At 43.0% G+C, this 13262-nt stretch overlaps 1 protein-coding gene across 18 annotated transcripts in view; it reads right to left on the bottom strand.

Annotated features, from left to right (window-relative positions):
- SRPK2 (SRSF protein kinase 2) overlaps positions 1-13262 on the bottom strand; it is a 299124-nt gene that overhangs the window by 35829 nt on the left and 250033 nt on the right. For all 18 annotated transcript variants that reach the window (XM_017957047.3, XM_017957045.3, XM_017957049.1 and 15 more), the window contains one exon: positions 12133-12239. In XM_017957047.3, coding sequence (XP_017812536.1) covers positions 12133-12239 — 107 coding nt within the window. The remainder of the gene's footprint in view (positions 1-12132; positions 12240-13262) is intronic.

Genomic DNA, 13262 nt, shown 5'->3' with positions numbered 1-13262 from the left:
AAGTATTCTCAGTAAAAATTTAAAGTTCAAGATTTTAAAAAAATATTGGCTATTGCACTCAACTGGGCTAACTTTCCTTAAACAGCAATGGGCAATACACACAAGGAAAATACTTTGCCACGGGGACAAATAAAGTTAGTTAAGATAATTCAAACCATTAAAGGAAATGGCAACAGGGCAGTGTTAAAAACATGACCTTGGACTCAGACTGCTCTTAAACTACTGCTCAACCATTTACTCATTGTGTTACCCCTGGGCAAGCTGTTTCAGCTGTGTCTGGGCAAGCTTTCATTCTTGTCTATAAGAGAGGGAAACATACTGTTACACACAAATATAGCAATAAGCATTAATCTATGGAGGCCGGGTGTGGAAGCTCACACCTGTAATCCCAGCACTTTATGAGGCAGGCAGATCACGAGGTCAGGAGATCAAGACCATCCTGGCTAACATGGTGAAACCCCGTCTCTACTGAAAATACAAAAAAATTAGCCGGGTGTGGTGGAGGGCACCTGTAGTCCCAGTGACTTGGGAGGCTGAGGCAGGAGAATGGCATGAACTCGGGAGGTGGAGCTTACAGTGAGCTGAGATTGAGCCACTGCACCACTCCAGCCTGGGCAACTCACAAAAACAAAGTCTAGCACACAAGAAACTTAAATGGTAAAACTTATCTAAGTTAGAAGATTTATACTGATACTGACTTACCGAATTATGATTTTCCATCACTTTTTTAAAAAATTAATTTATTTTTAGAGATGGGATCCCACTATGTTCCCCAGGCTGGAGAGCAGTGGCTATTCAGAGGTGTAAGCATAGCACACTGTAGCCTCAAGTGCCGAGACCAGCTCGATCGGGGAGAACCTAATCCATTGGCACTAGAGGAATTAAAGACACACACAGAAATATAGAGGTGTGAAGTGGGAAATCAGGGGTCTCATAGCCTTCAGAGCTGAGAGCCCCGAACACAGATTTACCCACATATTTATTAACAGTAAACCAGTCATTAGCATTGTTTCTATAGGTATTAAATTAACTAAAAGTATCCCTTATGGGAAACAAAGGGATAGGCCAAATTAAATGAATAGGTTGGACTAGTTAACTGCAGCAGGAACACGCCCTTAAGACTTAGATCGCTCATGCTATTGTTTGTGGCTTAAGAATGCCTTTAAGTGGTTTTCCACCCTGGGCGGGCCAGGTGTTCCTTGCCCTCATTCCGGTAAACCCACAACCTTCCAGCGTGGGCGTCATGGCCATTACAAACATATTACAGTGCTGCAGAGATTTTGTTTACAGCCAGTTTTGGGGCCAGTTTATGGCCAGATTTTGGGGGACTTGCTCCCAACATGCAAGCTTCTGGCCTCAAGTGATCCTCCTGCTTCGGCCTCCCAAGTAGCTGGGATTAAAGTGTGAGCCACCACATCTAGCTTCCTAAGTCACTTATTAAAGTTCTTTGGGTTGGCCCGCATGGTGGCTTGCACCTGTAATCCCAGCACTTTGGGAGGTCAAGGTAGGTGGATCACCTGAGGTCTGGAGTTCAAGACCAGCCTGGCCAACACGATGAAACTCCGTCTCTACTAAAAATACAAAAATAAGCCAGGCGTGGTGGCGCATGCCTGTAACTGCAGTTACTCGGGAGGCTGAGGCAGGAGAATCATTTGAACCCAGAAGGCGGTGGTTGCAGTGAGCTGAGATAGCATCACCACACTCCAGTCTGGGCAACAGAGTGAGGTTCTGCCTCCAAAAAAAAAAAAAAATTATCTGAGTCTCAGTTGTTTCAATTTCTAATATAAAAGGGCTGTACTTGATAACCTGTATGGTATATCCCAGCAACAAAACTTTTGATTCCATAATTTAATTTTGAACTACTTTTTTTTTTTCTTTCTTTTTTTGAGATGGAGTCTCACTTTATTACCCAGGCTAAAGTACAGTGGCACGATCTCAGCTCACTGCAACCTCTACCTATTGGGTTCAAGCGATTCTCCTGCCTCAGCCTCCCTAGTAGCTGGGATTACAGGTGTGTGTCACCACTCCCAGCTACTTTTTGTATTTTAGTAGAGAGAGAGTTTCACCATGTTGGTCAGGCTGGTCTCAAACTCCTGACCTCAGGTGATCCACCCATTTCGGCCTCCCAAAGTGCTAGGATTACAGGCATGAGCCACCATGCCCGGCCTGAACTACTATTTTTAAATGGTTTTATTTTCCAAAATAGCATTTGTCTTTACCAGTGAAGCTTAAAGTAATAATGCACCCCAGAATCAACCAACATTGATGGGCACTCCTACAATTATTTATGTAGGATAACTGTGACAATGGGAAAAACAAAAAACACAAAACAAAAAGGAATCGTGTTTCATCCCCAAGGATAGATCTCCCCTTGCAAAATCTGACAGAGTTAAGTCTTTACTAGTTCTTCCCTCTGTTGCTTTTACTTGTCAAATCACAGTATGTTCATCTTTCTTGCCTAAAAACCTTAATACGGCTGGGCACAGTGACTCATGTCTGTAATCCCAGCACTTTGGGAGGCCGAAATGGGCAGATCACAACGTCAGGAGATCCAGTCCATCCTGGCCAACATGATGAAACCCGGTCTGTACTAAAAATACAAAAATTAGCTGGGTGTGGTGGTACAGGCCTGTAATCCCAGCTCTTCAGGAATCTGAGGCACAAGAATTACTTGAACCCAGGAGGCAGAGGCTGCCGTGAACCGAGATCGCGCCACTGCACTCCAGCCTGGGCGATACAGTGAGACTCCATCTCAAAAACAAACAAGAAACCTTAATACTTGGTGCCAGCAGGAGGCAGCAGCGATCCTTTGGCTGCCAGGGAAGCTGAGCTCAACCTAAGCCCAGATGCGCCAGGGACATGACTCTCAATCATCCCACTCAGGAAGCCAGTTCACACACATGAGGAACAAGTGCCAGGTTTCTCTGGGTAAAGCCAGACTTTGACTTCAGCAGCAGTGCAGAAAAGAAGGCCAAATCTAGGGCTGGGAGCTAGAAGCCCCAAGTCCTGTTCCAAATTAACTAGCTACAGGCTCAGAGAAGGTTCCTTCTTTTCCCTGAACCTCAAATTCATCTTCAAAATAAGGGGCTTGGTTAAAATGGTCTCAAAGCTTTCTCTCTGTACATCAACGTCTGTGTCAGATACCATCTATTACTGGTCTTCACAACACAAATCTGCTCCTCTCCACCACAACTTGATTGAAATAGGTCCTGTAATCTTGTAGATAAGTGGGGGAAGAGTCAAGCATAATGTGGAGACTCCTCTCAAGACTGTCTCCCTGGCCTTGCTCACAGCCCAGAGAGCAAAGCTTCCCCCAAAATTCTGAACTGTAAAAACAAAGGGAATGAGAGCAACTTTCCGAATTATGCTCCGCTACTGGTGATAAGTTGGGGACTTTCTTCCTCCCACACCTGAACAAAGGACACAGGGCAGGGAGACTGTCTCCTCCTACTCTGTGGGTAATAGAACCTAATGAAGTGCCCAGAGAAACCCACGTGGGCAGCCAGATGGGCTGGCAGAGGAAGGAGGCAACCCCAAGTAGGAGTTTTTCATTGAGGATATTAATTACTTGTGGGTGTGGAGGACACCAGAGGGGCTCTCCGCAAGCCTAGAAGTTTCCTGCTGGAAACACTGAGGCTTCCACTAGATTTCCCTTCCAGAGTAAAACAGACAAGGCAGGTCTCACCAACTGCCTGTGAAAACCAAGATGTTAAACTCAACGGAGGAGCTTGGAAATACTTGTTACAATAAAAGAGGACAAGAGCCAGAGACACGCTCAAACCAAAAATCCAGGGGACGGCATCCTTACCCACATTGTCCTGAAATATTCTCTGCTCCTTTTTCTTTCTATCTCTAACTGGTGAGAATTAATGAGAAAATCCAGCAGCTGTACTTCTGAATGTCATCAGAAAGAAAGTTAAAGCTGCTGTGCCCAGCACTGGGACTGCACAAAGCAATGGGTCAGGAAAGCAGCTTAGTCCCTTGAAACGGAGCCACCTCACCATATTTCCTGAGTCGAGGGCTCAACATCCTGAGGAGAAATTCCAAGTCAATACAGCATCATGTGCACTACCACGCTGAACAAACCCAGTAATATAAAAATGTTTACCAAACTGACATGAAAGCTTCTGGTCTGAACTTGAACAATACTGGTTCAATCATAAAAAAATTTACTGATAAACAGGGCCACTGAAAGAATTAAAATGGTAAATAAATACTAAGTGTAGACAAAATCAGCCAATGATACATGATACAGGTGGGAGGACATGCGGGGCACCATCATGACTCTTGGCATACTCGAAGGTTGCACCCCAAAGGGAGAGGTCTGGAAAAACACTGGGTTTTAAATGTCTCATCTGGTTACATATTATAATAGCTACTTCATAAAATCTAATAGCTGTACTTTTTTTGTTTGTTTGGAGACAGAGTCTCTCTGTCGCCCAGGCTGAAGAACAGCAGTGACACAATCTCGGCTCACTGCAACCTCCACATCCTGGGTTCAAGCAATTCCTGCCTCAGCCTCTCGAGTAGCTGGGACTACAGGCGTGCGCCGCCACGCCCGGCTAAGTTTTAGTAGAGACAGGGTTTCCCTGTGTTGCCCTGGCTGGTCTCAAACTCTTGAGCTCAGGCAGTCCGCCCGCCTTGCCCTCCCAAAGTGCTGGGATTACAGGCATGAGCCACAGTGCCTGGCCTAATGGCTGTACTTTTAAACAATCTGATTACTAGCTCTACTATTAAGGCACAAGGAAACCATTTACCACAGAGACAAAAATGCACACTTTTCACTGACATATTACAATTTAAAATCATCTCAATCTTTCTATGTAGGACATTTTACACTACCCTGCAGTTAAGAGCATGGATTCTGAAACTACACCATCTGGATCCACCACAATAACTATGGAACTCTGAGGAAGATTCGTATCCCCACTGTGCAACATCTTAGGTAGAGTGAAGATAGTAACACCACTGGCCTCATAAGGTCGTGGTGAGGACTAAATACCATGATACAAATAAAGAACTTAAAACAATCAGTGCCCAAAAGAACACAGTAAGTGCTAGTTACAATCATGATAACAGAAAGAGTAATAATATAATTTTAAAATCCTGGGCTACAGCTATAATTGCTAGTTTTTTCACCAATGTAGCAAAATCACCAAAATGCGAGCCTTGCCCTTGGCAAGCTTCATTTAACTAATGGCAAGCAGCCATGTTCTTACAAGGTTTCTGTAAAGAGCAATGAACTAAACCATAATCTCTTTAAGTAAAATGCCAGCTACCTTTTCAATTACACAAGAAAGTCAAAGCCACTTTTAAAGAGTGCCAAAGAATTTTAAAGAAACCATCACCCGAGGTCTATCTTTTAATGTACTACAAATAATGACAACACAAACATTTTTTTCAGTGTTAGAAAAAAAAATAAGAGGTGGACATAAAATAGACCTCAATACAGTGACTTAAAAAAAAATAGTAAGGTGCACAAACAGTCACAAGACTCCATGGGTAAGGCCAGAGAAGCAGCCACCAGACAGGCCTGGGAGTGGGCTGCACATGGCACTGGGTCATCTCCAGAAGCCACCAGGATGGCCTCCTTCTGCCACAGCACAGTCACCATGGCTACATGGTGACAGCTAAGAACTGATCAGAGGATTGATAATAGCGTATAGAAAACCCAGAAAAAGCAATTGATCCAATTCCATCATTACTTTTGAAAAATAAACAAGTGGTAGTATTTATCTGTCAGCCCTTTAAATCACAGAAAGATCAGCCATTTTCTAAAGAATAAGGGAAACATGCTTTTTCCTTCATTTAAGGAAAGACAATTAACCAAGATACTTCTTGGCCGCCTAATATATAAAGGAAGACACAAAGACATGTGAAACTCACAACACATGATCCTGGAGTTTAGGAGACAAGATGGCTACTTTGTGTTACTATGATGGATGCTTTAGAAGTCCACACTTACTTTTTTTTTTTTTTTTTTTTGAGACAGATTCTCACTGTGTTACTTAGGCTGGAGTGCAGTGGTGCAATCTTAGCTCACTGCAACCTCCACCTCCTGGGTTCAAGTGGTTCTCCTGCCTCAGCCTCCCAAGTAGCTGGGACTACAGTTACGTGCCACCAAACCCAGCTAATTTTTGTGTTTTTAGTAGAGATGGGGTTTCACCATATCGGTCAGGCTGGTCTAGAACTCCTGACCTCATGATCTGCCTGCCTTGGCCTCCCAAAGTGCTGGGATTACAGGCATGAGACACTGCACCTGGCCCATCCTTATTCTTGTTTGTCTGTTTGTTTTGAGACAGAATTTCACTATTGTCACCCAGGCTGGAGTGCAATGGCACGATCTCAGCTCACTGCAGCCTCCACCTCCAATGTTCAAGCGATTCTCTTGCCTCAGCCTCCCAAGTAGCTGGAACTACAGGTACATGCCACCACTCCCAGCTAATTTTTATATTTTTAGTAGACATAAGGTTTCACCATGTTGGCCAGGCGGTCTTGAACTCCTGACCACAGGTGATCCACCCCCTCGGCCTCCCACAGTGCAGGGATTACAGGCGTGAGCCACCACACCCGGCCCCCTTATTCTTAATCTCCACAATCAAACCACAAATTATGCATTACTATTTTGAGTTTACAAATGAGGAAACAGGCTCACCGAGGCTAAGTAACTTGATCAGGAGTACCAGATTGAAGTGCCAAAGCTACGATGCTAAGTCTGTCACCAAAGCACATACACCTTACACTTTCTCTTATCCCAGTGGTTCTCAATGAGAGGAAAACTGGCAAAGTTCAGAGACATTTTTGATTGCCACAACCAGGGATGGTGATAGCTGATACTGGCATCTGAAGAGTAGATGCCAGGGACGCTGCTAAACATCCTACAATGCACAGGAAAGTCTCCCACAAATAAAATTATCTTGTCTGAAGTGTCAGTAGAGCTAGGGTTGACATGTGGCCTACAAGTAGTTATGGGACCAAATGTGAGCTGAAGGTATTTCAAGGAGGGAAGGCATATCCCCCTCTTAACTGGGTACTGTGAGAAGCCTTTGTCACAATGGTGGGATTCTGGCTGAGTCTTAAAAATGTGGGTAGACAAGGATGGCATTTCTGGCAGCCTAGGACAAAAGAAACGATCAAAGACGTGGAGATAAAAAATGGCAAGGTGAGCCGGGCGCGGTGGCTCAAGCCTGTAATCCCAGCACTTTGGGAGGCTGAGACGGGCGGATCACGAGGTCAGGAGATCAAGACCATCCTGGCTAACACGGTGAAACCTCGTCTCTACTAAAAAATACAAAAAACTAGTCATGCAGGTGGCGGCCTGCAGTCTCAAGCCACCCGAGGCTGAGGCAGGAGAATGGCGAAACCCGAAAGGCGGAGCTTGCAGCGTGAGCTGGAGATCCGCCACACTGCACTCCAGCCTGGGCCACAGAGCCAGACTCAGTCCTCAAAAAAAAAATGGCAAGGTGCTTACGAGCTCAGATGATTACCATTAAGTACTTTCTGTAACTACCTACAAAATAAAATCAGTAAACATTTACGAATAAAAATTCTGCTAAATCTGCATATTATAAATGTTTGGGACATCTTTGAAGACTCACAAAAAATGTAAGCTGGTAGATTCCAGAGGGAAATAGAGTACCTGAGGGACATCACTTTTTGTCTGCAAGGGGAAATACAGGCTGATACCAGATGACATTAGATCTTAAACAGGTTCCCAGAAAGAAAAGTGACTTAACTTCTACCGGACATAGGCCCAGTGCAATTCCAAACTTACTACAGGCTCATAATAAGTTTATTACCTAAAACTCATTATATAACAGCCAAAATGGTAAATCCATGAGCTCTGAAGCCAGACTATCTGGGTTTGAATTCCTGCTCCACCACTCAGCACTTTTTAAGCGACTTCCTAACTAGGGGCAAGTTACTTAACCTCTCTGGACTTCTGTTTCCACTTGATGAAATCAGGAAAGTAATAACATCCATTTCACAAGGTTACTGTGAATCACAGGGTTACTGTGAGGAACTCAACTATGTAAAGTACTCAAATTATACTTGGCACATAGTAAGCACCGAATTAACTATTTGCTACTACTAGCAGTACTATCTCTCATTACAGCTTTACAATAAACTAATGAGGAAGGTACCATTTTTGTTTTTTTGTTTTTAAAGAGACAGTCTTGTTCTGTCACACAGGCTAGAGTGCAGTGGCACCATCACGGCTCACTGCAGCCTTGACCACTTGGGCTCAAGTGATCCTCCGACCTCAGCCTCCCAAGTAGCTGGGACCACAGGTGCATGCCACCATACCCGGCTAATTTTTAAATTTTGTTTTGTAGAGACAGGGTCTTGCAATGTTGCCCAGGTTGGTCTTGAACTCCTGGTCTCAAGCAATCCTCCCACTTCAACCTTCCAAAGTGCTGGGATTACAGGGATGAGCCACCACGCCTGGCTGGTATCATTATTTTTACCACTTTTATTGATGATGAAATTGTGGTTTGCAGAAGTTAGGTAACTTGGCCAAAGCCCTTTGGTGAAATTAGAGTCTATTTGATTCCAAACCCAAGCTCTTAATAACTCCATATATTGCTTCATGAAGGCCAAGAACATAAAGCTTTAGCAACCAGGCAATGGGAAGCCACTAAAGGATTCTAAATGGGAATATGAGTCATTAAAGCAAGGTTTTACTTGCAATAGAAAGGAGAATAAACCATAACAGGGACCAGGAATTGGACGGGCTGTATGCACAGAGAGCCAAGAGAAGCCTGTGAAAAGGTACTGGCTGGAGGTGTTAAGGCCCTGAACTAAGGAGGACAGCAAACGAAATACAAAGAACATCAAGAGAAAAACACATGGCAAAGGAGAGCTCAACAGGTGGGCTCCCGGGGAAGCACAGCAAGTGATAGAGTAAAGGGAATGACTGGAACCTGGTCAGCTATCCCTGACTCTTAAGAAGAAGGTCTACAGTGAAAGCATACTAAGAAAATACTAAGAAAATTGGTTTGCTCTGGCTTGTTCTGGGAAATGATGTAACTGTGTCAGTCTGCAATAAAAAATCTTCCTAGTACCACCCAGGAGAAAGAAACACTGAAAACACAGGCTGAATCAAAGGGGGTGAAGGGAAACCTCGGGTAAGTAGATTATTAACTGGGATATGTAATTTCTTGAACAACTTACTACACTGAAAGTTCTGCGTAAGCTTAGGGGAAAAAAAATCCAGATTCCATGATAATATTTTTCTTAAATAAAGATGGATTCACACACAAAAAACCAAAACCAAACCAAATCCCATTAACACTGCATATAAGAACAAAGTGCAGACCACATTACAGGATCAAATTTTCAGCATGAATTTTTCTGAACTAAAGAAATAATACAAGAGCTCTTTCTAAATTTCCACAAAAAACAGGGTACATGAATTTCAGTGAGGATAACACATGCATTGGCCAGGCGTGGTATAATCCTAGCAACTTTGGGAGGCTGAGGTGGGAAGACTGCTTGAGTCCAGGAGTGGCCTCAAGAGACCAGCCTGAGCAATACAATGAGATCCCATCTCTACAAAAAAAATAAAAATTAGCTGGCATGGTGGTGCATGCCTGCAGTCCCAGCTACTAGGGAGGCTGAGGTGGGAGGATCACTTGAGCCCAGGAGGCCGAGGCTGCAGTGAGCTGTGATTGACCACTGCACTCCAGCTGGGTAACAGAGCAAGACCCTGTCTCAAAAAACAAAAACAAAATGAAGAACACACGTTAACTTATTTAATCTTCGGTTCATTCAACAAGGATGCACTGAGGTTCCACTGAACCTCAGATTTTCGTCTTTCAACTTACAGACTCTTTCAACTTGCTAAGGCTAGATTTTGTTTTTCTTCTCTGGAAGATAAAATAAACATCAATGGCTTATCTGTGAATTCACCATTTTTGTTTTTTTGAGATGGAGTGTTGCTCTGTTGCCCAGGCTGGAGTGCAGTAGCATGACCTCGGCTCACTGCAACCTCCACCTCCCAGGTTCAAGCAATTCTCCTGCCTCAGCCTGCCGAGTAGCTGGGATTACAGGTGCGTGCCACCATGCCTGGCTAATTTTTGTGTTTTCAGTAGAGACGGGGTTTCACCATACTGGCCAGGACGCCATGATCCGCCCGCCTCAGCCTCCCAAAGTGCTGGGATTACAGGTGTGAGCCACCGCGCCAGGACAAATTCACCTTCCTACACACTAAGCCTAAAGGGTGGTGGTGTGGTCAGTCACTTAAGGCAACAGCAGGCCCCTCTGAAAGCACAAGGTTCTGGGAAATGAGGCAGCCTGCGGGAAATACATGCAGGCAGCTATTTCTGAAAGTATTCAGTATTTGCTAGAATATGTAATTCCTTTAATATTTTCAAGATTTATTAAAAATAATTAGGAGATTCTTCCCAAGTTTTAACAATATAGTTTTGTTTTGTTTGTTTTTTTAAAGAGTTTAGAGTTGCTGCTAAATGTTACAAATAATACAGTAGTCTTATCTGGGGATCAAATAATTCCAGTTAACATACTAATTTCTACCCTCACCACATAACCTCTTCTACATTAAAGTTGTTCATTTGAGATATTAGCCTGTCGAAATAATGAATAAAAATGCTACTATTTGAAAGCTAAGGGCAAACAGATTCAGTACTAAACAAAAGTTAGCCACAAATCTAGGCCCACATGTAAACCTAGCATAATACTACATAGAAGCACCTCAATCCAACTGACATAGAAGACACTCTAGTGAACTTTTCTCTCTCCAGCCCTCTTCTCAAGTAACATCGGTAGTGTTACAGAATAAGCTGCCAATTTTCCGTACAAGGCTGGGCACAGTGGTTCATGCCTGTAATCCCAGCACTTAGGAAGGCAGAGGCAGGCAGACTGCCCTGAGCTCAGGAGTTTGAGATCACCCTGGGCAACATGGTGAAACCCTGTCTCTACTAAAACTATAAAAATTAGCTGGGCGTGCTGGCAGGCACCTATAGCCCCAGCTACTCAGGAGGCTGCAGTGAGCTGAGATTGCACCACTGCACTCCAGGCTGGGTGACAGAGCGAGACTCCATCTCCCAAAAAAAAAAAAAAAAAAAAAAAGGTCCGTACAAAAGGAAAAAGTGAAGAGATGAACATACAGGCAGCCTAAACAAAGTTATCTGTATACAAATTCAACAGAAATGTCAAAGATGCTTTTACTACACAGATTTAAACTTCAAAATTTTTATGGGCAATAAGTAGAATACATACTGATTCCATGCAGAAAACTGGAATGGGCAAACACTGCTAATTAGGAGGAATTCTTCCATCCATGCATACTTTCATTCTACAGATGTTTACTAGAGCATCATCTCTAAGCCTGACCCTACTTGAGGGTTTTCTTCTGGCAGGGCAACTGAACAAAACACACATCTAATACAGTTATTTCTATATGAGTTAAACATTTCCATTTTTTCCACAGCTTTACTGAGGTACAACTGACAATAAAAACTGAATATATTAGTAGTGTACATGTCTTGAAATATGTGTACACTGTGAAATTACCACAAACAGCTAATTAACCTAATCCAGTATGACAATAATATAGACTCTGTGTGTGTGTACATGATGAGAACATTCAAGATCTACTCTGTTAACAAATTCCAAGTATACAGTACAGTAATGTTAACTATAGTCATCATGCTATTAGATCCCCAGAATTTAACCACTTTATAACTGAAAGTTTGTACACAACTCTTCAATTATCTATTACTCACTCTCCATCCAAGGATACTTAGTAAATAAACCCAGTAAGTTATTTCTTCTAAATTACTTCCTAATGAACTAAGTGGGATTTTTTTAGTAAAGATATTGAACAAAAACAACTTGATTGTACCATGTCACATACCTTAAAAAAAAAAAATGACATGCAAAAACGTATGCCTGACAATTACATATTGCTCCCTTCACAAAAAAAAGTCATTAAATACTGACTTAATAACAGTTCGAAATGTTATGCACTGATATATATGTAATACATATATTACATATATATTATGCACTGATACATATGTAATATATATACATATTCGTAAACAGCAATCATGTTGAAAGCCTAGCCAATAAGGTACTAGGGCCTAGGGGCTGCGTCAAAAGCCTCACCTGTCGAATGATACTCTTCACACAACGTACTGGGAGGCCTTGATAGTTGGATTTGATGATCCACTTGAGGAGATGGTGGCCAAGCACTTCGAAGACCATACAGACATCTGGGACACAGTTAAGGATTGTTTGTGGATGCACTGCCTGGAGTGAGGCAGTTACCGAAAGCAGCATCATTGTGTCACTTGCAAAGCACTTACTACTCTATAAAATACAACATCAACACTATCAATAATACCAAAAGTGAGCAAATGTTGTGTCTCACTTAAATAACAAGCACTGACATTACTAAGCACAGTGGTTTCCCAGTATCTCAGGGAACTGGTTCCAGGACTGCTCTCGGATACCAAAATCCACACATGCTCGTCTCTTCAGTAAACTGGTGTAGTATACATATAACCTACTCACATCCTTCCATATACTTTTATTTTTTTTGAGACGGACTCTCGCTCTGTCGCCCAGGAGCGCAGTGGCACGATCTCAGCTCACTGCAAGCTCTGCCTCCTGGGTTCACGCCATTCTCCTGCCTGAGTCTCCCAAGTATCTGAAACTACAGGTGCCCGCCACAACGCTCAGCTAATTTTTTGTAATTTTAGTAGAGACGGGGTTTCACTATGTTAGCCAGGATGGTCTCAATCTCCTGACTTCATGATCCGCCCGACTTGGGTTCCCAAAGTGCTGGGATTACAGGCGTGGGCCACCGCGCCCAGCCCATATACTTTAAATCATGTCTAGATTACTTATAATACCTAATACAATGTATATGCTCTGTAAATAGTTGTTATACTCTATTTCTTAATTTCTATTACTTTTTACTGGTGTTTCCCAAATGTTTTTCATCCAAGGTTTATTAAATCTATGAATGGGGAACCCGCAGATACAAAGGGCTAAGTGTACTTACTCTGTGTCATGTATTATTTCACATGTACTCCAAACAACCTTAGGCAATAATGTAATTAACCCCACTGTAGGCATGAGAACATGGCACTTTCTAGGTGTAGAATGCACTTAGAAAGTGCCAGGTGGCTGAGCCACACTACTGAAGCCTACACTGAGCTGCACTCTCACCCATCTCAGCACACTTCCTGGAAATCGGCCTAATGAAACAGGCAAAACTGAAACCTCCTAGG

This window comes from Papio anubis, chromosome 4, assembly GCF_008728515.1.
Source record: "Papio anubis isolate 15944 chromosome 4, Panubis1.0, whole genome shotgun sequence".
In the NCBI taxonomy this organism is placed as follows: Eukaryota; Metazoa; Chordata; class Mammalia; order Primates; family Cercopithecidae; genus Papio; species Papio anubis.
Note: the sequence above shows the minus strand (reverse complement) of the source record. Positions and strands in the feature narration are given on the sequence as shown.